Raw genomic sequence first — 27,982 nt, forward strand, 5'->3', positions numbered from 1 at the left:
GGCGGGGCCTGTCTGCGCGGCCAAGCGGTGATATCTGCAAAGAGCAAGGTCTGGTAAGGGTCTGGCGACCCGGGTGGGTCTGGGGCCCGGACGGCGCGCTCCCGCAGCTGGCCGGGGAAGGTGGCTGAGGGGGCGCGCGGGCGCCGGAACGGGGACGCGCAGTGGCGGGGGCAGCGTCACTGGATGCCGCCCGACCCTCCGAGCTGCGGGCTGCGGCCGGGAGAGGTGAGGGACCGAGTAGGGGTCTCGGGGAGGTGGTCCGCTCCGGCCGGAGGGCAGAGGGAGGAGGGGACACTGTTGCCATGGTAACACGTGTGCAAACTGGAGAGGCTCAGCTGCCCGGACCTTTTCACCTCCCCGACGTGCGCGCACCTTCAGGCCGCCCCCTGCCCTCCCCTGCCCCAAAAGGCCTCCATTATCCCTGACTGGCTGGCAGATAGGCTGGGACCAGCGCAGAAATAACCCGTTTTTTGGCATCCGCCTCTCCTCCTCCGCATCCTAGCTACCTTCCACTCTCCCTCCCTCCTGTCGTCACGTCCACGGTCAAAGGGATTAAGCTCGCACTGGTGCAAAGGTACAACAGGCCTTTACGGTTTGACCACCTGGGCCAGTTCTCAGCCACTTCGCCGAATGGCCACAGCCGCCGCCCCCCGAGAACCCTTAGAGAAGCTGCTGCCCTAGGATCCTGGGGTGTCCCCCAGCCGGATTTTTTAAAAAGCACCTTGTGCTTAGAGAATGGGGTCTGACTGAATGAATAAAATCCACAATGACAGCTTTCCATTCCATAGATCAATTTCTACATATGATATACATTTCTTTATATAAAGAGAACCACATGTTACTTCACATTTTCTAATAGCCAGATTTTTAAAAAGTAAAACATTAATTTTAATATACTTTATTTAACCCAATATAGCCAAATTATTATTACAACATATAATCAACATTAAATTATTGGTGAGATATTTTAAATTCTGTTTTTCATGCAAAGCCTTCAAAATCTGGTATCTTACACTTACAGCACATCTCAGTTCAGACCGGCCACATTTCAAGTGCTTAGAGGCCCCCTGTAGCTACTGGCTACCTTATTGGACTGCACAGATGTAAACATTTCTTGTATATGTGTGTGTCTTGTGGCCAAATATGCAAAATCAAAGTTCATCAATATTCTTTGAAGTGCTGTTGTATGCAAGGAGATGCTATGCAATGAGGCTACAAAAAATAGGGGTCATGGTCCTTTCCTCAAGGAGCTTCCAGTCCAGTTGCAGAAAAAATAAAATACAAGAGATTAAATAGTATGAATATCATTCAAGAAATGGTGAAGATAACTAGGCAGTATATGATTGACACACTAGTTGGCTGATAATTACCATAAGAATTCAAGGGAAGGATACTTCAGGCTCATGCAATTGGAAGAAGGCTTGAACCTAGTCTTCAAGATAGGTAAGACTTGGACCCTTAGAAAAGAGGAGAGTGTTTTGGTTGAATGGAACTGAACATAACTTCTTTTGTTTTTAGGGTTGAAATCTCACAAAGCCCTGAGGCTTTTGGACTGAAAAACGCTTTCCTCTCTCACTGATAATCTCCGCAATGATTCATAGCCTTTTCTTGATCAACTCCTCTGGGGATATTTTCCTGGAGAAACATTGGAAAAGTGTGGTCAGCCGTTCTGTTTGTGATTATTTTTTTGAGGCACAAGAAAGAGCTACTGAGGCAGAAAATGTACCTCCAGTTATCCCTACCCCTCACCACTATCTCTTAAGTGTTTACCGTCACAAGATCTTTTTTGTAGCTGTGATCCAGACGGAGGTTCCACCTCTCTTTGTCATTGAGTTCCTTCACCGAGTAGTGGACACGTTTCAGGTGCGTGAATGTGGGGAGGTTCATATATGTAAACAATCAAGTGTCTTTATATTTCTAATTCTTTTGTATTCAGTCTCAGTTAAGAAACTTTTAAAAAATTCAAAACTCTGACATTGCTCACTCCTTTCCCATCTGATAAAATTCTTAATGAATTTGAATTGAATTGGGTATACACCTAAAATGACAGATTACTTTTGAACCTGTTTCATGAGAAAGCCACTCTGCTTGGTGTGGCTGTGTACAGTCTTTTTAGTTCTGGAGATAGGAGTTGTCCCACTTTTTTCACAAATCAGAGGAGTTTGGAAATTTCTTTTTACTTTTTTTTACAAGTGGACTTGATGCTAATCATTGTTACACTGCTTTGAGTTGCATCAACAAAAGATAACTTTTATAAAAGAAAAAGAAAAAGCTAAGTGATACTTGTTTTAACTGTATCTAACGGATAATTTGTGAACCCACATTTCATCTTGGGTTTTGGTTGCTTATCCATAGCATATGAGTGCTAGTGAAGAGCTCTTTTTGCAAACATAAGCCTGGGAAGTCTTCTGTAGCCATAAGAATTTAACTGACACATTTTGTAAGGTACAGTTTTCATTTTGAGTTTTTCTTTCAGGAATAGATTTGAAGATTTGGGGAGATGGGGTATGGAGGATATAAGTTATACCAGTATGTCAGTGTTAATTATAGCACAGAATTTTATGTTATCCAGACTCAGGATTCAGATGGTGGAATCCTCTCCATATCAGCCCTAACAGAATTATTCAACTTCTAACTGTTGCAGTTATTTGCATAACTCAAATGATAAATGAGAAGCAAGGGCCCGTTGGTTTAACTGCTGTGTCATGTGAGCAATTATGTGTCATGGGAATTAGTTCTGTGAATACAGAAACTGTGGAAATGAAAAAAAAGAGAATGAGGACCCAGATATCATGATAAAAATTACAGTGCAAGTCAAAGAGTTCTTTCATTAGGTATGTATATCACATGTTTAGAGCAACTTTCATTCCAAGAGAACCAAAATATATTTTGTAAGTTTTTCCTACAAATACTCTCTGATAGTACCCTCTAAAGTAGAAAACCCAGTAGTTATGATCTTAAACTACCCTAACTGTGCCTTGTTATGATTTACATATATGATATTTATCCCATTCTAAGATTAACAGTCCCTTTGGTAAAACGTGACAGCTGCTTCATAACACTATAGCAATATTATGTAACTTATTGTGAGACAGGAAGTGTGATAAAAGATGTTTAATCTAGTTGAAACCACAGAGGAATGTGGAGAAACAGAGTAAAGTCACTGCCTTAAAAGTTTGGGACTTCACAGCTTGCCATTTTTGAAGCACTTGTTAAAAGTAAATGTACACATCTTGATTTTAATGTCTTATCTGATGTGTGTCCTTTCCAGCAGCATTATTTTCTAGTACCAGAAGATGACAGAAGAGTTCCAGCTCTAGAATTGCAAGCATTTTTGCTATAGCACTTTGTCATACTTGCAAGTCTGCGTTCTATCCACTTAGCTCACATTATGTCTGGTTTATGAAACCTAATGAGGTATTTTATTTTTTATTTTTAACTTTTTTTTGAAATTATTTCAAACTTAGACAGTTGCAAAAATAATACAAACCCATACAGAGAACTCCAACAGACCCCCACCCTCCCAGCTAACCAGATCCACCAGTTTTCACATTTTGCCACCTTTGCCATATCATTCTATCATCTATCATCTGTCTGTCTGTCATCTGTCTATTTTATGAACATTTGAGAGTCGGTTGCATACATCATACTCCTTGGACACATAGTACTTACATGTGCATTTCCTACGAACAAGGATGTTCACTTATGTAATCACCATAAGTGCAGTTATCAAGTTCAGGAAATTGAACATGGCATTCTATATTCTAATTTTTTCTTATGTCCGAGTAATGTGCTTTTGAGCCTTTTCTTCTCCATTCTCAGTATCATATATTACATTTAATTGTCATTATCTCTTTCGTTTCCCTTTTTTTTTTTTTTTATTTCTGCAGTCGTTTACACAACATAAGTCTTCCCATCCCAACCCTTCCCAAGCATACCATTTAGTGGAATTAATCACATTCACTATGCTGCAGTACCCTCATATTACTGTAACTTTCCCTTCACCCCAAGCAGAAATCCTACATTCACTGTACCTTAACTTCCCATTCCCCTTACTTTCCACTCCAGTAGCCTGTACTCTAATTTCTGTCTCTGTGAGTTTACATATTCTGTGATATTTTCTTTGAGGCTACCACAGGTCTTATCTTTAACATCTTGAATCTATAAAAGTCTCTTTTGTTTTGATACCAACTTAATAATTTCAATCACGTATATAAACTATGTTTCTATATCCCTCTGTCCCCCACCTTTATGTAGTCCTTGTCGCACATCACGTATTTATGCATTATGAGCCCCAAACCATTGAGTTATCATTACATTTTTTATTTTAAAATTACTCTATTTATCAAATAAAAAACATTTCCAAACAAAATAAAGCAAAGCAATGAGAAAAATACCCTGAAATAACTTCATTCCTTCCAATATACTCCTACCAAACCAAAAGAAAATTAACTAACCATAGTCATTTCATTTTATACGTTTGCCTTTTAGATTCTGTAGGAAGTAAAAAGTGGAGTTACAAATAAAAAATACAGTAGTACTGGTATTTATATTTACCCATGTGATTATCTTTCCTGGAGATCTTTATTTGTTCATGTGGCTTCAGTCAGTTTTCTAGTGTCATTTCCTTTCAACCTGCAGAACGACCTTTAGCATTTCTTGTTGGGCTCCTCTAATGTTTACAGAATTCCTCAGCTTTTGTTTATCTGGAAATGTCTTAATTCCTCCCTCATGTTTTCTTAGGAGAGACATTTTGCTTTTTTATTTTCTGTGAAACTCTGTAAATAAAATACAAAACCAGGGGACATGGGGGACAGAGGCAGAATGGCCAGGCCGCTGACACTGATGTGACTAAGGGTGTGCTGAGCCCAGGCTGGGGAACAATTGACTGCAGGCACTGACTTTACCACCCCCTGGGGCAACAGAAAAATAATATTAGGTTTTCATTGATAAGAATGTGTGGGGGGAGTTGTCCTTAGCTAGCTCTCGCCGTCCCTCCCAGTGCCTGGTGAGCCCTGAAAACAGGGCTTGATGTCTGAGCTGGCCATGCTGCCAGGCTGAAGACACAGGGCAGAGCATCCAGTAACTCCTTCAGCCATCGATGGGCAGATGGCGCCTCTTCCCCACACTGCTGTAGGCTCTGCCAGGCAGCTTCCCACATGGTATCTTCGTCCATTTGACCGCTGGTGTCTGCACATCTTCATCCTCCATTTGGTTGAGGAAGCACAGGAGAGCCCTCTCCTGGAAGGCAGGACCCAGTGATGGGCTCCGGAGCTGGGTTCTGAGAGCCCAAAGCCCTTCCATGCACAGCCACCCGTCAGGCACAAACCTCAGGCCTTCAGTATCACAACTGGGTCATCTGAGTTCAGATTCCACACCAGTAACGCCTCCTCTTCAGTCTCAGTCACAAAGATCTCCGTGGTGAGACTGTCCGGGGCTTTGACCAAAATCTAGAACCAGAAGATCATGAGCTGCTCTCCAGGGCCTGGCTGCGGTCTCCTGGGCAACTTCTACCCCAGGGCATCCTCAAGGAACTTGACACACACAGGCTTGACTAAGGCTGGCTGATGCAGGGGGAGGTGGGCACTGTGCTATTTGGAGAAGTTGAGGAGCACTGGCTCCACAAGGCAGATGAAGGGGCTGAGTCCCTCTGTGCACTGGTACCAAAAGGTTGGGAAGCTGGCCTAGAGGCTGAGAACTGTACTACTTCCTGGGTGGAGGTGGCAGGGATTTCCTACCACCTGCCGAGCTTGCACACTGCCTCAAGCACTCAGCCTTCCACAGCAGCTTCTCCAGGTCCCAAACGTCCTGGCAGTGCAGGTGCCCAAATGTGCCCAGTTTCAGCAGAAGAGGCTGCAGGACCATGGTGCTAGACAGGGCAGTGTCCAGAGCTGGAGACCCCCATGCTGAGGGGGTGGGCACTGGGTGAGTCTAGGCTTTCCTCAGCCCCAGGCTCCAAGCCACTTGGGACCTGTCTTCAGGACCGTCATTGTGTTCATCTTCATTCTGCCTCATTTTTGAAAGAGAGTTTTGCTAAATACAGAATTCTTGGCTGGCAATTTTTTGCTGTCAGAACTTTAAATATATCATCCCACTGCCTCACCCAGTGCCCACCCCCTCAGCATGTGAGAAATTGTCGCTTCATCTTATCTAGGTTCCCTTGTACGTGACATGTTGCTTCTGTCTTGCAACTTTCAAAATTCTCTCTTTTTTGGTATTCAGTAGTCTGATTATAACATGCGGTGGTGTGGGTGTATTTGGGTTTTACCTATTTGGAGATTGTTGAGAATCTTGGATGTGTATATTCACGTCTTTCGTTAAATTCGGGAAGTTTTTAGCCATTATTTCATTGAATATTCTCTCTGCCCCTTTCTGTCTTTCTTCTCCTTCTGGAACTCTCACAGTATGCTTGATGATGTCCTACAGGTTCCTCAGGCTCTGTTTACTTTTCTTCATTCTTTCCTCTATCTGCTTCTCAGACTGGATGATTTCAATTGTCTTATCTTCAGGTTCACTGATTCTTTCTTCTGCCTGCTCCAATCCACTGTTGAACCCCTCTAGGGAATTTAAAATTTCTGTTACTGTGGTCTTCAGCTCTGTTTAGTTCTCTTTTCATAATTTTCATCTATTTGTATTCTCATTGTGTTATCCATCATTTCCCTGAATTTCTTTAGTTCTTTGCCTATGTCTTTTACCTCTTTGAGTACATTTAGGACCATTTTTTATGAAATTTTATTGAGATTTGGTGACATACCAGATAATCATCTGAAGTGTACAATCAGTGGTTCATGGTATCATCGTATAGTTGTGCATTCATAACCACAGTCAATTTTTGAACATTTCATTATTTAACAATAAAAAAACATAAGAATAAAAATTTTTTAAAATAATAAATAAAAAATAAAAGAATCATGATAAGAATATAAAATAAAAGTAAAAAAGAACACCCAAAACATCCCACACTCCTTACCTGTCCCTATTATTTATTTATTTTTGTCTTTGTTTCCTTACTCATCTGTCCATACACTGGATAAAGGGAGTGTCAGTCACAGGTTTTCACAATCACATGGTCACACTGTGTAAGCTATATAGTTGTACAATCATCTTCAAGAATCAAAGCTAACCTCAGCATGTGAACTCACTGCCCTCCCCCCTACATGAGACCTGACTCCCAGGGGTATAAATCTCCCTGGCAACGCAGGATATGACTTCCTGGAATGAATCTGGACCTGGCATCATGGGATTGAGAACATCTTCTTGACCAAAAGGGGGATGCAAAATGAAACGAAATAAAGTTTCAGTGGCTGAGAGATTTCAAATGGAGTTGAGAGGTCACTCTGGTGGACATTCTTATGCACTATATAGATAACCCTTTTTAGGTTTTAATGTATTGGAATAGCTAGAAGTAAATACCCGAAGCAATCAAACTCCAACCCAGTAGCCTGGACTCTTGAAGACAAATGTATAGCAATGTAGCTTACAAGGGGTGACAGTGTGATTATGAAAACCATGTACCTCGCACTCCTTTATCCAGTGTATGGATGGATGAATAGAAAAATGGGGACAAAACCTAAGTGAAAAATAGGGGTGGAATGGGGGGATGATTTGGGTGTTCTTTTTTACTTTTATTTTATATTCTTATTATGATTCTTTCTGATATAAGGAAAATGTTCAAAAATAGATTGGGGTAATGAATGCATAACTACATGATGGTACTATGAGCAGTTGATTGTACACCATGGTTGATTGTATGGTATGTGAGTATATTTCAGTAAAACTGAATTTAATTTTTAAAAAAAGAGAAGGCTAGTGGATTACAGTTCCACAGTTTCAGGTCTTTCCTTCTAGCTGTTCTGATACCCTAAAAACTAAAAAGGGGTATTGTTCTAGTTTGGCTAATGCTGCCAGAATGCAAAGCACCAGAGATGGATTGGCTTTTATAAAAGGGGGTTTATTTGGTTACACAGTTACAGTCTTAAGGCCATAAAGTGTCCAAGGTAACACATCAGCAATCAGATACCTTCACTGGAGGATGGCCAGTGGTGTCCAGAAAACCTCTGTTAGCTGGGAAGACATGTGGCTGGCGTCTGCTTTCAAGTTCTGGTTTCAAAATGGCTTTCTCCCAGGACGTTCCTCTCTAGGCTGCAGTTCCTCAAAAATGTCACTCTTGGTTGCACTTGGGGTATTTGTCCTCTCTCAGCTTCTCCAGAGCAAGAGTCTGCTTTCAATGGCCATCTTCAAACTGTCTCATTTGCTGCTCCTGTGCATTCTTCAAAGGGTCCCTCTTGGCTGTAGCTCCTCTTCAAAATGTCACTCACAGCTGCACTGAGTTCCTTCTGTTATGTCAGCTCATTTACATGGCTCCGCTGATCAACTTAGACCCACCCCGAGTGGGCGGAGTAACACCTCCATGGAAATTATCCAATCAGAGTCATCACCCACAGCTGGGTGGGCGCGTTCCAAAGAAACACTCAAAGAATTACAATCTAATCAACACTGATAATGTTTGCCTACACAAGATTGCATCAAAGAATATGGCTTTTTCTGGGGGACATAATACATTCAAACCGGCACAGGTATCTATATAATGCGTAAGAATAACCTCCAGACTGACCTCTCTAGTCGATTTGAGATCTCTCAGCCACTGAAGCTTTACTGTGTTTCCTTCTTCTTCCCCTGTTTGGTCCAAGAAGGCTTTCTCAATCCCATGATGCCAGGGCCATGCTCATCCCCATGAGTCATGTCCCATGTTGCCAGGGAGTTCCACACATAGTGGGGAGTGCAGTGAGTTTACCTGCAGAGTTGACTTAGAGGCCACATCTGAGCAACAAAAGAAATTCTCTGGGGGTGACTCTTAGGTATTATTATAAGGCTTAGCCTCTTCTTTGTGGGAATAAGTTTCACAAGGGCAAGCCCCAAGATCGAAGGCTTGGCTTATTAAATTGGTAGTCCCCAATGCTTGGGAGAATATCAGGAATTCTCCAGGTAGGGAAGTTTAATATTTCTACATTTTTCCCCAGTCCCTCAAGGGGGCTTTACAAATACTTTTTTGTTCTCTGCCCAAATTACTCTGGAATGTTTTGGAGCATCACACTAACCTGTAGCAACCAACAAGATCTCACTCCCTATTCAAGTTTCCATGTAATTATGGTGTTCAAATAAGCTGACCATACAAGTTAAATTGAATAGTGTGCTGTAGAAAATATAAATTTTGCACCAAATAAACATCTCTTCCTTTGGTCTCACACAGAAATTGAAGTTTTAATACACAGTCAATGTCATCCTTTACCCGAGTCTTATTTGCCTTTGTCCTAATCAGATCAGCTTCATTCATGTCTCTATCTGAAGTCTGATCTCTTTTTCAGCTTTTTTAAGTTGCTGTATAGGATAATGCTGGCTTTCATAGCTGCAGAACTCTAGCTCTGAGTCTTAGTGTAGAATCATTTTTAAAGTCTTTGCCTAGAATGTCCCCAGGTCTGATCCTCGTCACTGATGGCTTCTAATGTATTATTCTTCTCCTTTGCCTGAGCCATCACTTTGGGTTTCTCTGTATGTTTTATAATCTTTTGTTGAATCCTGGACATTTTTATATTTTAGTGTTTTATCACTGGAATTTAGACTCTGAGATGTCTGTTCCTTAAACTTTTATCCACGTAGTGTTTTGACTGAGCTTTCCTTGAATGCCAGAAGCTAATTTTAAAAAAAGAAGGAAAAAAGAAAGCACCTTTCCTAATCTTTGTAGATTGACTTGTGCCAGTGCTCTCTCCTTCAGGACTTACCCAAATGATGAGTTTGGAGAATAGCTCCAGGACACAGCACAGAGGCCTCCCTGATCTTTTATGTATATGCCGCTTGTCTTGGGCATGCACATGTGGCAGTGCTCCTAATGTCCCTTCTTCCATAGGAAACAGTTTCCTCATGGACTTAGGCACTTCAGTATATGTCCTACAGCCAGGAATCCCTTGCCCTAAACAGCATGACTTCACTGCTCACCCACAGTATTCTGTAGAATAACTCAGTGAGCTGCCTTCTGTACATGTGGCAAGTTCTGGAACAGAGAGACCCTCAGGCCACCACCAGACACACTGGACCAGACATAGATGCACCTAGTATGTGCATGAGCATTATTTTGCTCCCTTCAGAACAAGAACCAGGGACCCATACTGGGAGTGCAGGATGGCTCTGTGCCAAACTGTTGAGATGGGGGGAGGGGCCAGCCAGGGTGCCGTGAGATCCTAATGCATGATAGATAGATAGATAGATAGATAGATAGATGTGTATATGTGTGTGTGTGTGTGTGTGTGTGTGTGTGTGTATGTATATGGAGAGAGAGGGAGAGAGAGAGAATATAGATTTATAGAAAAACCATGCACAAAACATAGTCTCCATATACCTTTCCTATTAATACTTTGCATTAGTGTGGTAGCTTTGTTACAATTGTTGAAAAAATATTACTATAATTGTACTGTTAACTATAGTCCACATTTTATTTTAGGGTTCACCGTTTGTATTGTACAGTCCTGTGGTGTTTTTAGAAAAGTTTTTATTATACTAACATATATACAACTTAAAATTTCCCCTTTTAACCACAATCAAATATGTAATTCAGTTGTTAATTATATTAACAGTGTTGTGCTATCTTCACAACCATCCATCAGTAAAACATTTTCATCACCCCAAACAGAAATTCTGTACGAATTAAGCATTAATTCTTCATTCCTTACCCTCACCCCATCCCTTGATAACCTGTATTCTATTTTCTGACTCTGTGAGTTTGCTTATTCTAATTATTTCATTTCAGTGAGATCGTACAATAATTGTCCTTTTTTTCTGGCTTATTTCACTCAACATGATGTCTTCAGAGTTCATCCATTTTGTCGCATGTATCAGAACTTCATTCCTTTTTATGTCTAGCAATTATCAGTTGTATGCATATACATTTTGTTTATTCATCTGTTGATAGACACTTGAGTTGCTTCCATCCTTTGGCAATTGTGAATAATAGCACTATTAACATCAGTGTGTCAATATCTGTTTGAGTCCCTGCTTTCAATTCTTTGGGGTATATACCTAGAAGTGGGATTGCTAGGTCATATGGTAATTCCACACTTAGCTTTCTGAGGAACTGCCAAACTGTTTTCCACAGCGGCTGCACCATTTTGCATTCCTACCAGCAGTGAATTAGTGTTCCTGTTTGTCTGCATCCTCTCCAACATGTATTTTCTAATTTTTTAATAGTAGCTATTCTAGTGGATATGAATGGTATCTCATTGTGGTTTTGCTTTGAATTTCCATGATGTCTCATGATGTTGAACAAATTTCCGTGTACTTTTTAGCTGTTTGTATATCTTCTATGGAGAAATGTCTATTTAAGTCTTTTTGCCCATTTTTAAATTGAGTTGTTTATCTTTTTGTTATTGAGTTGTAGGAGTTCTTTATATATTCTGGATAGTAAGTTCTTCTTGTATCTGTGGTTTCCAAATATTTTATCCCATTCTGTAGGTTGTCATTTTACTCTGATGATGAAGTCCTTTGAAATGCAAAAGTACTTAATTTTGATGAAGTCTTATTTATTTTCTGTTGCTTGTGCTTTTGGTGTAAAGATCAAAGAATTCTATTGCCTAACACAAGTTCCTGAAGATACTTCCCTATGCTTTCTTTTAGGAGTTTTTTAGTCCTTGTTCTCATATTTAGGTCTTTGATCTAGTTTGAGTGAATTTTTGTATATGGTGTGAGGTACATGCATTCTTTTCCTTCATTCTTTTGCATAAGGATAACCAGTTTTCTCAGTGTGACTTGTTGAAGGCACCATTCTTTCCCAAATGAGCGGACTTGGCACCCTTGTCAAAAATCAGTTGACCATAGATGTGAGAGTTTATTTCTGGACTCTCAATTCGATTCCATTGGTCTATATGTCTGTACTTGAGGCAGTACCAAGTTGTTTCAGTTATTGGAGCTTTGTAATAAGCTTTAAAATTGGGAAATGTGAGTCCTCCAACTTCATTTTTTTTTTTTCACGATGGTTTTGGCTATTTAGGTTCCCTTACCCTTCCATATAATTTTGATGATTGGCTTTTCCATTTTGGCAAAGAAGGCTGTTGGAATTTTGATTCAGATTGTCTTGAATCTGTTAATTGCTTTGGGTAGAACTGACGTCTTAATTCTATGAACACATAATGCCCTTCCACTTATTAAGTCTTCTTTGATTTCTTTTAGCAATGTTTTGTAGTTTTTGTGTATAGGTCCTTTACATCTCTGGTTAAATTTATTTCTAGACATTTGATTCTTTTAGTTCCTATTATAAATGGAATTTTTTCTTGATTTCCTTTTCAATTGTTCATTACTAGTATATAGAAACATCGCTTGTTCTGCCTTGTTGATCTTGTACCTTGCCACTTTGCTGGGTTTGTTTATTAGCTTTAGGGGCTTTGCAGTGGTTTTTTCAGGATTTTCTAAATAAGTGATCTTGTCATCTGCAAATAGGGAAAAATATTTCTTCCTTTCCAATTTGGATGCCTTTTATTTCTATTTCTTGCCTAATTGCTCCAGCTAGAACTTGTGGTAGAATGTTGAATAACATTGGTGATGGTGGACATTCTTGTCTTGTTCCAGATCTTAGAGGAAAAGCTTTCAGTCTTTCACCATTGAGTATGATGTTAGCTGTGTGTTTTTCATATATGCCCTTTATCATGTTGAGAAAGCTTCTTTCTATTCTTAGTTTTCTAAGAAAAGGCATTTGACAAAATCCAAAAATTGGATTTTGTCAAATGCCTTTTCTGCATTAGTTGGGATAATCATATGGTTTTTTCCCCCTTCATTCTATTAATGTGGTGTATTACATTACTTAATTTTCTTATATTGACCCACCAAGTCATACCTGGAATAAATCCCACTTGATCATGGTGTATAATTACTTTACTGTGCTGTTGGATTCGGATTGCTAGTGTTTTGTTGAGGATTTTTGCACCTATATTCATAAGGGATATTGGTCTGTAATTTTCTTTTCTGGTGGTGTCTTTATCTGGCTTTGGTATTGGTGTGATTGTTGGCCTCTTAGAATGAGTTTGGAAGTGTCCCCTCCTCTTCAATTTTTTGAGCAGGATTGGTGTTAATTCTTTCTGGAACGTTTGGTAAAATTCACCTGTGGAGGCTTCTTGGCTGAGCTTTTCTTTATTGGGAGGTTTTTGATGACTGATTCAATACCTTCAATTATTGTTTTGTCAAAATCTCCTATTTCTTCTTGAGTCAGAGTAGGTAGTTTGAGTGTTTTTAGGAATTTGTCCTTTCCATATAGGTTATCTAATTTGTTGGCATACAGTTAGTTGCTTGTAGTATCCTCTTACCCTTTTTATTTCTGTGGGGTTGGTAGTAATGTCCCCCTTTCATTTCTGGTGTTAGTTATTTGTGTCCTCTCTTTTTCTTTGTCAGTCTAGGTATAGGTTTGTAAATTTTATTGATCTTTTTGAAGAATCAACTTTTCGTTTTGTTGGTTCTCTTGATTATTTTTTTATTCTCTATTTCATTTATCCTCACTCTAATCTTTGTTATTTCCTTCCTCCCCCTCACTTTGGGTTTCCTTTGCTCGTCTTTTTCTAGATTCTTCAGTTGTGAGGTGAAGTCTCTTATTTTGGATAAATCTTTTTTTAATGTAAGTATTTAGGGCCAAAAGCCAATCCTACTGCTCTTTAGTGGTCTTTTTCTTAATTCAGTGTTCACCCCAATAGTGCAGTCCTTTAACTCTTTTCTGGAGCTTTTATAAGGATGTTTCTACTGTTCTTGCTGGTTGTTCAAAACTTCTGTGAGGACATGGAGCCCTGAAGTATCTCACTCTGCCATCTTGATCCTGTTTTATTTATTTTTAAAATGAAGTCTCTCTTTTAAATGACATTTTCCCCCTTAAATCATCATTTTAAAAAGAATAAACTTTTTTGTTTTAGAAACACATTCCTGACTGCTAAATGTTTTTGGATATTGGAATCTTTCTGATAATTGACATTATCTGATGTAATTTAGACCTTATCTGGAGTCTCTGTTCAATTTTTGATGTCATACTTTAAAGAGAAGATTGAAAAACTAGAGAATGTTCAACAAGATGGCAAGACAGTGAGATGATCTGAAACCATACCATAGTGTGAACAGTGGAAGTATCTTGTGAGTTTGGCTACAAGGAGAAAAAAAAAATGAAGTGAAAAATTGTTTTCTTCAAGTAATTGAGGGACTGTTATGTGAACTTGCATTGTAAGGCAGATCTGTGAGGCAAATTTCAGCTTCGCAAAAGAAAGAACTTTTCAATGATCAGAGCTTACATGAATAGAATGGACTTTCTCAAAAGAGGAAAGTTCATTCCATTGAATGAATTCAAGAAAGGTTGCCTGACTATTCTCAGAGATTGTGTAAAAGACATGACTGACATTGCAGGAAGGGTATACTGAATGACTGCAAATCATTTTTTCTTTTTCTTTCTAAACCATTATCTTCATCACGCATTACATTTTATATGGTGCTTTATAGTTTACAAGGCAGTTTCACAGATGTTATCATTTAATCAACAAGTTCTATTCTTACAATATCCCTGTGAATCCAACAGTATTATCCTGATTGTACCATTAAAGAAATCAAGACCTGAATTAGTTAACATGACTTAATCTATGTGTCAATTAAAATTATAACCCATGACTTCTTATTCAGAATCCAGTGCTTTCCCCACAACCCAGATAATTTAGTATCTTAAGTTTAGCCTTTGTCAATAAAGCACAAAGAGTTCTTAGAATCCTAACATTTTAGTATAGGGCTGATCCAAAGAGATTTTCTGGTGTGCTTCCTCAGTCCCCTCATTTCATAGTTTTTCTTTCAATTCTTATTTACTCTATGAATGTTAGGAAATAGCATAACAGTAAGGCAGTAGAAGGTTAAAACGATTTTCATGTACAATTCAGTTTCATATCAAGTGATACCATTTTGCAAAAAAAAAAATTGTTCGTTAGCGTACATAACAAACAATGTAGATTCAATTTTGTATTCTGTATGATATTTTATCAAGTTGAGGAAACTAACCCAATGAGGTTAAGTAACTTCCTCTCATTTATAAAACAAGTTAACTAGTGCTATAAACAAGGTTTTCTAGTTCCTAGTCCAGTATTCGTTCTATCAAACTAGGCTGCCTAAGAGAATTATGGTTATGTTCCATTCCTTCATTGTAGAAGAGTACTCCAGAAACACTGGGTGAACACATATGGACGGGGCAGATCCTTTTTCTCTAGGAACGTTTTCACCTTTTACAGCCTCTCAGTGATAAATGTATATATTATATCTTCATCAGGATTATTTTGGTGTCTGTTCAGAGCCAGTTATCAAAGACAATGTTGTTGTGGTTTATGAGGTGTTGGAAGAGATGCTTGACAATGGGTTTCCATTGGCTACCGAATCAAACATCCTCAAAGAACTGATAAAGCCTCCCACTATCCTTCGAACAGTTGTCAACACCATAACAGGTATGGAGAGGGGAGGAAATCAACAGGAATCTGCTGCTGCTGTTGCCACCATGCGGTGTAGTGTGACTTAGTCCGGTGTTGTACGTTGTTTTGAGTGTTTGTCTTTGGGGATCTCAGATGTCCAGGTGCTTTAACTTTGCTTTTAATAACATTTGAGTGTGAGCTGGAATAATATTTTTTATTGTGAAGAAAATACCCTGGTTTCAATGACAGAATGAAGTGTTCTTTAAAAATACTTTTTTTCTGATTACAGAAGAAATACAGGATTGTTATAGAGACTTTGGAAATATGGAAAAGCACAAAGAAGAACATGAGACCACGCTTAATCCCACCACCACTTTAGCATACTGGTGTATATATTTTTAGTCTTTTCTAGACAGATAGATGGGTGGATAAATAAAATTTTTTAACAAGAACTCTTGTATAATATTTTTAACTTACTTTTTATCAATATTTTGTGAACATTATACCAGTATGATAAATACTCTTCTACATTATTTTTATTGACTCTGTAGTTTTCTGCCATATGGAAAAGACCCTAAGTTATTTACTCAATCCCTTTTTATGGTGTTTCTGATTTTTGATCTTTTAAATAACAAGGAATTAGTATTCTTACACTTAAATCTTTGTGCTTATCTAGAATGATTTCCTTTCAGTACATTTCTAGAAATGGACGTGCCGGGTCAAAGGATGTGCACATTTTAAGGACTTTTATGCATAACACCACATTGCCCTTCAGAAAAGTTACACCAGTTTATACTTTTGGCAATTTCTGTGCACCCTAATTAACCCTATTATTATTATTGCCATTGTTGTTATTAGTACTTTTTTTTAAAAGTCTGGCACTTTGATAGATGGTTTAGTTATATCTTGTTATTTCTGTGCTCATTTATTATTACTAAGGAAACTAAAACCTTTTAAAGTGTTTATTGGCTGTTTTTCCTCTATTGTGACTTAACTTTTTGTGTCCTTTGTCCGTTTATCTACTGAGATGTTTTTCTTTCTTCATATTGATTTAGAAGAATTCTTTTCATTTAAAGTATCATATATATTGAAAATATTGACAATCTACATGATAATTTTCAGGAGTTCTCTGTATAACTTTGAATGCTATGTTGCAGATATTTTCTAACATTCTGTCACTTGTCATTTGACATTGTTCATGGTGTTGTTTGCTTAACTGTACTTTAAATTTTTTAATTTAGTGAAATGAATCGTTTGACCATTAAAATTTTTACATTTTGGGTCATTTAAAATATATGAATGAGTTTTCATGAACTTCACAAACTCATGGAAAAATACATTTAAGAATGTATAAATACGCAAGAAATGCTAGGGTGATTTTGACAAAGAATTACAAAGGAGTTGGAAGGACTTGCTCTGTTTAAATGTGGAGACATGTTCAGTTCATGTAGTAGACAGACAAAACTTACTAGAGTAGATATACTATAAAAGCCAAGACAGTTTTGAAAATGAAATTAAAAAAAAAAAAAAAAAGCAAGAAGGAAAATGTTCCCTACCAGATACAAGATATATCATGAAGTTTTGGTAATTTTGGAAGTATGGTTTTGGCCCAGGAATAGACAAATAGATGAGTGGGATAAAATAGAAATTCTAGAGACTTTTGCTTTTTATAGGAATTTGGTATATGGTAGATGTGGTCATATATCAAATCAGTTGAACAGGGGCCGCGTATTAAATGTATTGTACTAGAACAGTCAGAATCTATAAGGAAAATAATTAAATTAGGTCCCTCACTTCATGTCATACACAAATAAATTCCAGCTGGATCAGGTAAACGCAAACAAATTTAATAATTTTTAGAAGAAAATATAGGAAAATATCTTTCTGATTTTGGTGAAGGGAAGGCTGCCTTTTTAAAAAGGTATTTTTTTTCTAGTTCTTTTATTGTTTTATTTTTGGATTTAAATCTTGATCCATCTGGAAATTATTTTGGTATACAACATTTATATTTATATTTCTGTGTTTATTTCTCCAGAATTGTCAGTTTTCCTAGCACCAATTTATCCTTTTCCCCTGTTTTGAAATATTTTTATCTTGTGCTAAGCTGTTATGGATTCTTTTAGGCTCTCCTAAACTCTTAATATGCTGCATTAATTATTGTAGCTTCATGGATATGTTGTAAATCTTAAAAGCTTTATTAATGCCTGAATGATTTATGAATGTTACAAAGTCATTTGAACCTGTATCTGACTTAAATCCAGAAAACGATATTTGAGAACTACATTTGAAAACCTGAAATGTTCTGTAAATGTGCTGAATGTGCACGTGTGTTTAATATTTCTTTATTCAATTTTAAAAGATCAGGAAATGAAAGAAGAAAATAGAATTTAAATTAGTCATATTTCAGAATTCAATATAGAACCTTTACATTTTAAAAAAGTAATTTTGATGCCTGTGGTGGGGAGGGGAACAATCAGGGGATTTATCTAAAACTCTCACGGACAGGGAAAGATTTAATTTATATTCTTTTCCTAAGTTCAGTATTGGTGTGAGAGAGATCACATTGATGGATACATTTTAAAACCTAGCAGAAATGTACTTAGGAGTCCACCTCAAACTAGAATCCCATGAACATTTTAAATCAATATGTAGATCACTTTCCCTACTGAAAGTCAATACATTATTTAAACTGCAAGCTATTGTGGAATTTGAGAAATTAAGCTCAGGTTACTTTCAAAACCAAAATATGATATCTGTTTCTCAGGTAACTTAAAAAAAAAAAAATAAATCCCTTTATCCTGCCTGAGGAGGCAGACCAGACAGTGAAAAGAAGTTTTTAAAACAGACTAAGTTACCCTTTAGAGAAGTTAGGAAAGCTCTCATCTCGTGTTTGAAAATTATTCAATTGGGTGCGTGAGTAGTGGGAGCATAGAAGCATCTAGAGAAGTGTTCCATGATTTTAGAATCAAATTGTAATTAAAGTACAATACTATTAATTGTCTCAGGAAGCACTAATGTGGGTGACCAGCTTCCCACTGGGCAGCTGTCAGTGGTGCCTTGGCGACGGACAGGGGTGAAATACACCAACAACGAGGCCTATTTTGATGTGATTGAAGAAATTGATGCCATCATTGATAAATCAGGTATGTGCCTTTAATCTATTCTCAAAACTCTGAAAATAGAAAGGGGCCCTTCATGTAATGCTTGTGAGTACCAGAATCATCTCACATTCAAGATCATTTCAGTTGAGTGCCTTCTTTGTGTCAGGTGCTATGTTAAGCACTGGAAGTGGACTTTAACATTAGGAGACAGACCAGTGTCTGTTTCATTGATCTTATTCTCTTAAATAAAAAAGAGAATTAACAAAAAAAAATCTCTTTATGATTAAATTTCTTTTTTGAAAGTATTTTACCCTGGATTCTGACGGCAGAACTAAAGCTATAATCACTAAAATTAAGGGAGCCTTCTTTGCTATCTATTCTGAAGTAGGTAAATGTGGCTCTAAGTTCTGGAGCTTAGAAGTTTGTAGAAAGTCCTCTTCACATTAGTGAACTCATTCATTCAACAAATGTTTATGGAGGACCTGTTGTGTTGTAGGCACAATGCATCTGATGATAAGTAAGACCCAGTCTGTGGCCACAGGAAGCTCATTTAAAGTTTAATGAGGGAGAAGGAGAGAGGGAGGTAAAGAGCCTGAGAGAGGTACCTCACCCATCCTGAGCACACTGTGCAAAGAGGTGGTAATATTTATGCTTCATATAGAATTAGTATAAGTTATTAAGAGCTGCATGAATTTGGAGAGAAAGTTATATGCAAACACTCTGAGGTGAGTAAATCATTGCTGAGAAATAAAGCAGTTCAGTATGACTGGATTGAGAGGCATAAAAAGAGAAAAGCAAGCACTGAAGCTTGAAAACTTAGTAGGTATAGCAGCATTTCATGTTCATCCCAAACTGGAAATAATCCTAACATCCATCAGCAAAAGAAAGATAGATAAATTTTGATCTGTTCATACCATGAAATACTGCACAGTAATGAAAAAGAATGAACTAATGGTATACCCAACAACATGGATGAATTTCACAGACATTGTTGAGCAAAAAAAAATCCAAATGTAAAAAAGTATATGCAGTGTGAGTACATTTGTATGGAGTTCAAAAACAGAAACAATCTAATCTAAGATAGTAGAGATCAGAATAGTGGTTACCTTTGAGGTGGTGGATTAACTAGGATGTGGCAAGAGGGAGCATCCTGACATCTGAAAATGGTCCCCAGCTTGAAATGGGTGGTGTTCTAGTTTGCTAATGCTGCCGGAATGCAAAATACCAGAGATGGATTGGCTTTTTAAAAAGGGGGGTTATTTGGTTACACAGTTACAGTCTTAAGGCCATAAAGTGTCCAAGGTAACACATCAGCAATAGGGTACCTTCAATGGAGGATGATCAATGGTGTCCGGAAAACCTCCGTTAGCTGGGAAAGCATGTGGCTGGCGTCTGCTCCAAAGTTCTGGTTTCAAAATGGCTTTCTCCCAGGACGTTCCTCTCTGGGCTGCAGTTCCTCAAAAATGTCACTCTTAGTTGCACTTGGGATATTTGTCCTCTCTCAGCTTCTGCGGAGCAAGAGTCTGCTTTCAATGGCCGTTTTCAAACTGTCTCTCATCTGCAGCTCCTGTGCTTTCTTCAGAGTGTCCCTCTTGGCTAGCAAGCTCGTTCCTTCTGTCTGATCTTATATAGTGTGCCAGTAATTTAATTCAGACCCACCCAATGGGTGGGCCAACACCTCCATGGAAATTATCCAGTCAGAGTCATCACCCGCAGTTGGGTGGGGCACATTTCCATGGAAACACTCAAAGAATTACAATCTAATTAACACTAATAGGTCTGCCCACACAAGATTACATCAAAGATAATGGCATTTGGGGGGACATAATACATTCAAACTGGCACAGGTGGTATTTACATAAGTGTATATATATTTAAAAATTCATTGAGCTGTACACGTATGCTTTTTACTTTTTACTGTAAGTTTTACCTCAATGAAACGGTTAAAAAAAAAAAAATTAAGAGGCCAGATCATGAAGAGCCTCATATGCCATTTTAAAGAGGGCATTTGGGAGCTATTAAAGAGTTTTGGGTTGGAGAGTAAATTGATCAGACTTGTACTTGAGAACTCTCCGTCTGGCTGCAGTGTGAAGAGTGGCTTGAAACTTGACTGAATGCAAGGAAAGCAGTTAGAAAACTATAGCTGAAATCCAGGTACAAAATATAGGTGTTCAAAGTGGTAGGGAGGATGAGAGGAACGGGTCAATTTGAGAGATATGTCATAGAAAAAGAGGAATTGAAAATTGATTGGTTGTGGGACTGGGAAGTACAAGTAATCAAGGATGCTGCTATGTTCTGGTTTAGGCAACAGAGTAGATGATATTATCATGGAGATATGGAAAATAGGAGGAGGAGCAGGCACAGGAAGTAAGATGATGAATTCACTATTTGACACATGGAGTTTGAAGTGCCTCAGTGACATCCAAGTAGAGATGTCCATTAGGCATAATGAAAATAAGATTAAGAAATACTTGACCATAAATGAAAATTGAAGCCTTGGGAACTAGGTAAAGTAACCCAAGGAGAGTGAAAAGAGTTCAGAACTGTGAAAGAACATAGATATTTAAAGGATAAGTGAAGAAACCTGCAGAAGATATTGGAGAAGAGGAGAAGACGAGCTAGACAAAACAAGAGAGAAAACTAGGAGAGGATAGGAGAAAGGAGCATTTTGAAGGAAGACGTAATCTGTGGTGAAATATGCTACAGAGACGTCCTGTAGGCCAATGACCAAAAGTGTCCATTTGCTTTAGGAGCTCATTGGTGACTTGAGGGAGAATGGTTTCTGGTAAGAGATTTTCTGAAGATAAAGATAAGGATGTTCTGCTTGACCTTGGCACTAGATTGAAAACTCCTTTGGGTTAAATAACTATCTCATTAATTTTTTATCCGCCTTCATCATAGCATCTCATACTTGATATATATTGGTAAATGCTTGGAGGGATAGATGGGAAAGGATAGATTTATGAATGGAAGGACAGAATGAAGGAAGGGAGGGAGGGAGAAAGAAAGGAAGGTAGGAAGGAAGGAAAGAAGGAAGTTAATAATTAGTTGGGAAGGGAGGAAGTTAGGAAGGGAGAGGAAGGAAAGGAGAGAAGGATGGAAGAAATAAGTTAATTGGGAAGGACAGAGAAGTGTTCAATAATCTCTAACCTTCTGTTTTGTCTTATTCCTGAATCAGGTTCCACAATCACTGCTGAGATCCAGGGCGTAATTGATGCATGTGTCAAGCTAACGGGAATGCCAGACCTTACACTTTCCTTCATGGTAAAATCCTGGGCCAGAGGTTTAGTTTTGGGGATGGGAAGTTAAATTAAATGCTTTTGGAAAGACAGAGTGGTAAGACTGGAATGGAACAAAAAGAAATAATTAAGGATAGCCACAAGGCTTATATCAGGCTTGAATTTTTCTGTAAATAACTACAGAATGTGTGTGTGTGTGTGTGTTGTAATACCAACAGCATCTAAATTACTTTCCTGAAACAAATATGGGTATTTAATTCCTATTTCTTGCTTTTCCTTGCCTGGTAACTATAGAACCCCAGGTTGTTGGATGATGTCAGCTTCCATCCCTGTGTTCGTTTCAAGCGCTGGGAATCTGAGCGTATCCTCTCCTTCATCCCTCCTGATGGAAATTTTCGCCTGCTGTCTTACCACGTCAGTGCACAGAAGTAAGCAGTTCTTATAATTAAAAGTGGAATCTGTGTCTGTGTGTGTTTGAAAACAATATCTTATAATGGTTAAGAGCGCAGGCTCTAGAGTTAGACCACCTGGCTTCAGATTCCAGCTTCTGTACTTAATAACTGGATACCTTCTGTGAGTTGCTTAACCTCTCTGGGCCTGTTTTCTTCTCTGTAAATTGAAAATAACAAAACTACCTTGTGAGGATTAAATAAGAGAATATAAATGTGCTTAACACAAAGTACTCATTAGGTTTACTGTGATTGTTTTTGTTACTATATGGCAAACAAGAACTTTTTTTTTCTCAGATTAGCATCTGAGCAAACTTGTAATCAATTCCTCCTCACCCAAGCATTAATTAAATCTTGCTATGAAAAACCATGAATACAGTGATTTTTGGTTGTGAATATTCTCATTAATTTAGAAGCCTAAGGGCTTTGGGAAGCAGTATTGTATTGTAGAAGGCATGTAGACTGAGGGAGTCAGGAGACCTCAGAGCTACTGATGCCTTTCTGTGTGAGTCGAGATAAATCATTTAGGAAGCTATCCAAGTGCTTTAAAGCAAAGGCTGTGGAATCAGCCTGCTTGGACTTGAACTCCAGCTTCAGTGCTTGTAATATATGACCTTGAGCACATTACTTAACCTCATATTCATCTGTGATATTTGGACAGTAGTAGTTCCTATTTCATATTTTTTGTGATATTAACTGTAATAATGGATATAAAGCATTAAGCATTATGACTGGCACAATGGAAGTGACTATTAGATGACAGGAATTACCTTAGTATTATTCTCTGACTTTTCTGTTTCTTCATCTGTTAAGTCATGACAACCTATCCAACCTCATAGGATTTTTGTGAAGATCAGACAAGGTCAGATAAAAGCACTCTCAAGAAATTAAAAAGTTTGCCAAGTATGAGTATTACTCAGTCTTAAGTACAAATAATTATTTGAGTCATGTGTCACAAGTTTATAAATTAAACGTGGAAGTATAATGACTCCTTATTTTTGTCCATAATGCGTTTCATATAGTAGGCTTAGTATACTCGTTGATTTTATTGATTTTATTCAGAGTCGTTAGAAGAGTTACAGATTTGCTAAGCAAAGTCTTAGCTTTGCAAAAAGAAAAAAATTAAAGGAGTAAGAAAAGGAGGAAAAGCTGCTGAGGGAGTAAAAGGAGGGAATGTTGCCATTTTTCCAGTCCATTAATGAAATGGACTTTTTGCCTCTCTCTTTTCCAGTCTCGTTGCAATTCCAGTGTATGTCAAACATAACATCAGTTTCCGGGACAGTAGTTCCCTTGGACGCTTTGAAATAACCGTGGGACCCAAGCAGACCATGGGGAAGACCATAGAGGGAGTGACCGTCACCAGCCAGATGCCCAAAGGGGTCCTGAATATGAGCCTCACTCCATCTCAGGGGACGCACACATTTGACCCCGTTACCAAGGTAGGGGGAATAAGCAGGGACTTTTGAATTGCTTATGTTAAATAGAAGTAACTATGCGAGAGCTCTCCACGTAGGCTTTATACCTTGTTTGAAAGGGGAGCTCAATCAAAGGGACATTGTTTACTCAAAACTTTGAGAATGTATGGTAACAAATAGTATTCTCTATTGAAAAACACCCTAGAGACAGCTTATAATATTATGAACAGATAGATACCCTGGAGATTAGAGCTCAACCACCTCAAATGAAGGTTTTCATGTAGCTATTGTTTTGGAAAGACCACTTCTCCTTTTCTGTTTTTTTGGCTTTGAAGATGTTATCTTGGGATGTAGGAAAAATAAATCCCCAAAAGCTACCAAGTTTGAAGGGGACCGTGAGTCTTCAGGCTGGAGCTTCCAAACCGGATGAGAACCCCACGATTAACCTGCAGTTTAAGATCCAGCAGCTAGCCATTTCTGGTAAGTGCCCTGCTCAGGTGGCTTTGGAGAGACCACAGATGACTGTTTTCCACAAGGCATAGGCATCAGAAAGCCTTCTGGTGGCTCCCAATTGATAAGGTTTGGTTTCGTTACGTGATATGTAATTTTTAGTAACATCTTTTTCAGCACATTCCTGGGGGAAGTTTACATTCCTTACTTTGAAGTTAGCTTGAGTGACCTGAATAATAGTGACTAAGATACAAATGAGAAAGAAGTAGGGTTGGTAGACAAAAGTGTTTGCAGTCTGTTGTTGAGTCATCTCAGGGTTGTTATGTTGAGGTTCCCAAGGTTTTCAGTAGGAGGACACTTCTGCATTCTCAGCTGGTAACTGAAAAAAGTTACTTCCCCTCCTTCCTCCCAATTTCAGAAAACTTGCATGCCTGCTTTTATCATTTTGGAACCATTGGGCCCATCTAGTTCAGTCCACTGTGGTCTGGACCTACCCTTGGATGATAGTAATAAAATAGTTACCACTTATTAAGCACTTAACTATGTGCAAGGCACATAGAAAAGTTCTGACCTCTTTTCATGTATTTTCTTGTTTAATCCTTATAACATCCCTATGAGGTAGAGGGGAGATGTCTTTATCTTTCAGGGTCTTTATATTAAATTCCTTTTTTTTTTTTAACCAACAGACCTTATCTAATTTAAGTAATTAGAATTTATTTAAATCATCAGCTCTTTCCTCTTAAAACACTTAATAAACTGTAAAGCTCTGTACAATATAAAATATTGTTTTGCTTAGGGCAGTGAGGCTATTCAGAAGCATTCATTTATTACCTCATTATTTTTCATTACTCATTCATTTAGTTATTCATTATTTCATCAATTCATTTGTTAGCCTGTAATTGTTCTTAACTTAGTCATTCTTATTAATTCATTTATTCAAGTCCAATAATTTGAGAAAAACGTGCAGTGGTCTTATTTTCCCCTCACCCTCATTTTAGTCTGCATATAACTTTCTGCCCTTTCCACTTCAGAAACAGGTTTTCTAATAGTATAGCTTTTGATTGGAGCAATTCTTTACTATCAGTTATATAACAAGAGTGAAGACTTCATCAGCTTTGTATAAATGATAGAACTAAATTAAAGTCTTTTTCTGGTTTGCTGTTAAAGCAATTTCTATCCCGCTGATCTCTTTGGATTGAAATGAATTCCAACAGGTCTGCTCCTTTTGAATAATGCTCATGTCTTATTATTTTTTCCTTCACTCCAGGACTCAAAGTGAATCGTCTGGATATGTATGGAGAAAAGTACAAGCCCTTTAAGGGCATAAAATACATGACCAAAGCTGGAAAATTCCAAGTTCGAACCTGAAGGGAAAATTTTGTAGAGGGACACTTTTTCATTTCTTACTTATCTAAAAGTTAAAAAAAAAAGAAAAAAGAAAAAAAATCAGCATCTCCTAGGTCAGTCCCCTCCTGGAGCCACTCGCCCTTTTTTCCTTAGCCTTCAGTGCCATGGAACTAATCAAGGGAGAAAAGGGTCATTAGGGAGAACTGAATAGAACTGAAACACAATCAGCAACAACTTGGTCCTCAAAGAAGAGACGTGTGATGGAGGGCTACTGGGCACCATATTTAGCTATTTTTAACATGCTTGCCATAGAGAAAGACTAGCTTTTGTCACTTGCTTGGCTTTAATTATCTAAAGTCAATGAAAGACTTCTTTGTTGTTACTGTTTTTTAAAGGTGGAAAGAAAGTTTATTTGGAAGAAAAATGAGTGTTATTAAGGAAGGACCAATTAAGGATCTGATCCATGAGGGGGAAGAGAGAGAAAAGAATATTTAAAAAAGAGTTGTGAGGAGGTACACTAAAGTGACAGAGTGGCAAGAAAAGTGATCAAGCCCCACATTCAGGAGGGTCAGAAGGAATAGAATTGAGCTGATTTCTTTCTGATCCCTCTTCTCTTATATATGAAAACAGAAATGAACTGGAGACTTCTTAAATTCTAATCCACCATTAACATGGAAAACGCCAACAGAATCAAAATTTCCCTTGAAAACTGGGACGATTTGTGACTAGCTTTCAGATTGCCGTTAGTGCTTAGCCTGTCGTCTTCAGTGAGACCTGCCTTTGGCCCTGTGGTGGTAGCCTGGGATGCCTCTTTCCCTAGCCCAGAATAATTTTACTCACTTTACTTCCAGAATTCACCAACCTTTTCCTGTTTACCTGATCCTTCTTTAGGATTTTCTAAAAAATAGGAGGGTTTCAGGAAAGCCAATCCCATAACCCCCAGTGCAGCAGCCAGATTTGTGTCATCCTATTGGAGTATAGATGGTGGACTCATTCCCCATGATAGTGGACCACAGCTAAAACTGAGTCCTTGTTTGTTTGTTAGTGCTTTGCTAATGCTGGATCCTAACCCTTCCTGACCAAAACGCTTCTGTCAGTCGCCCTAGGTAAAATGAATGCTTGTCATCAAGGGCATGGTTGATTCTTGAAGCTGCTCAGTAAAGTTATTTCCACAGTAGTTTGTTTTGTACTCTATAATATATGCATTAACTGTATATATATATATAGTTAATGTCAGTCCATTTTTGTTCTAAGTCAAAGAAAACCCCCAAATCTTTGAATAAAATTAATGCTGTAGGATGATGGGCCATGTTGATCGTGTGTAACCCAGTTGAAGAAACATGGTAACTGAAGGAATACCTCAAGCTTTCCCATCAGGTAATTTCTATTTTAGTTTGGTGTTGTCTGTTACCTTTTTATTTATGTGAAAGACAGGTTTCTTATTATAGCTTAAGGAATGATACTGTAGTCTGCTTCATGCATGGAGAATAAAGACCTATACTCTCCAAATTGCAGAATTTTCTCCTAAAGCCCTGTTTGCAAATTCTTGTGCAAATTCGCTGCTAGTGTTTTCTTCCTACTTCCTGAACTTGTGTTATTACAGAGTGATAATGTTGCTTTGTGGTTTACCTCTGGGACAAACTGTGCTGTGTACAATCAGATGTGTTTCATACTTCAGCACTCCAGAATTTGTCCAGGATTACTATGGCCCATGTGTACATACTTACCAAAGTAGGGGGAACATCTCTGGCTTTGGAATCACTTCTACTGAGGGACCTGAAGGAGTCTGAAGTTTCCTAGGTCACAGGAAACAACCAGTCTTGGGACCTGGATAGGTTTAGGTTTTTAAGTCCAGCTATTTTATTTCCTCCAGGGCAGCTCATCCTAATTTCAAGGAAAATATCTAAAAAGATATAAAGTATGGAGCCCACAGGCCTAAACCTATGAAACAACTATCACATCATCTGGTTGCAGACCTCAGAGCACGGGGTTGCATCGTTATTGCCACGCAGTGATGTGTATGTTAGCAGAGGTAGTGCAGGGTCTTCCCAATAGAGCTGTTCAGCCCCGTATGTGTTTAACCTGCGCAGAAGTAGCTTCTCTGTTTAAATCTCCAATAAATTAACTTTTACCAGTCCTCTGTGTCCTAAGTGTTTTGTTATTGGAGCCAATAACAATATTATGCCATGCAGGCTTCAGTAGAAGCAGTTAATTAAAAGTTTATCAACTCAGTGGGATCTTTCTACTTTTGTGCTCTTCAACCAGGAGATCAAAGGCCATGTATATATTTTGATTGATTCTCTGGTCATCTCTGGAAGGTAGCAGAAGCTGGTGTCAGTGTCATTTTAAGGTCATGAAAACTAAGGTCCAGGTCAAACAAAATTTTCCCTGGTCTACAAAAGTCAAAGCCATTAAAGCTGCTGATGTGTATTCTAGTGCTTTCCCATCCTCTTGGCCTGCTTCTCTGGGTGGCTATTTCAGGCACGCAACAGGGCTTCGAAGTGCTCGACATCTTTTATTGCAGTA

The 27,982-nt window shown here is 38.3% G+C and overlaps 1 protein-coding gene across 3 annotated transcripts; it reads left to right on the forward strand.

Moving 5' to 3' along the window:
* Positions 1 to 27,593, forward strand: AP3M2 (adaptor related protein complex 3 subunit mu 2). 3 transcript variants are annotated; one of them, XM_037813196.1, is made up of 9 exons: positions 1 to 48; positions 1,519 to 1,863; positions 15,320 to 15,491; positions 18,461 to 18,598; positions 21,735 to 21,820; positions 22,090 to 22,223; positions 23,476 to 23,683; positions 23,995 to 24,139; positions 25,377 to 27,593. In XM_037813196.1, the coding sequence occupies exons 2-9, from the start codon at positions 1,591 to 1,593 to the stop codon at positions 25,475 to 25,477; spliced, it is 1,257 nt and encodes a 418-aa protein (XP_037669124.1). In that variant the 5' UTR covers positions 1 to 48; positions 1,519 to 1,590; the 3' UTR covers positions 25,478 to 27,593. The 3 variants fall into 3 exon arrangements, with proteins under 3 accessions (XP_037669124.1, XP_037669126.1, XP_037669125.1); XM_037813198.1 differs by having other exon boundaries at positions 6 to 53; XM_037813197.1 differs by lacking the exon at positions 1 to 48 and adding an exon at positions 89 to 225.
* The last annotated feature ends 389 nt before the right edge of the window (positions 27,594 to 27,982 follow it).

The sequence above is a fragment of the Choloepus didactylus genome, chromosome 20 (assembly GCF_015220235.1).
Source record: "Choloepus didactylus isolate mChoDid1 chromosome 20, mChoDid1.pri, whole genome shotgun sequence".
NCBI lineage: Eukaryota > Metazoa > Chordata > Mammalia > Pilosa > Megalonychidae > Choloepus > Choloepus didactylus.

Bases quoted from the DNA above. Each gene is read 5' to 3' on its own strand.
- AP3M2 (XM_037813196.1), top strand. From the start codon at position 1,591: ATGATTCATAGCCTTTTCTTGATCAACTCCTCTGGGGATATTTTCCTG. The intron at 1,864-15,319 runs GTGCGTGAATGT...TATCTTCATCAG, and splicing joins GAGTAGTGGACACGTTTCAG to GATTATTTTGGTGTCTGTTC. The intron at 15,492-18,460 runs GTATGGAGAGGG...TAATTGTCTCAG, and splicing joins AGTTGTCAACACCATAACAG to GAAGCACTAATGTGGGTGAC.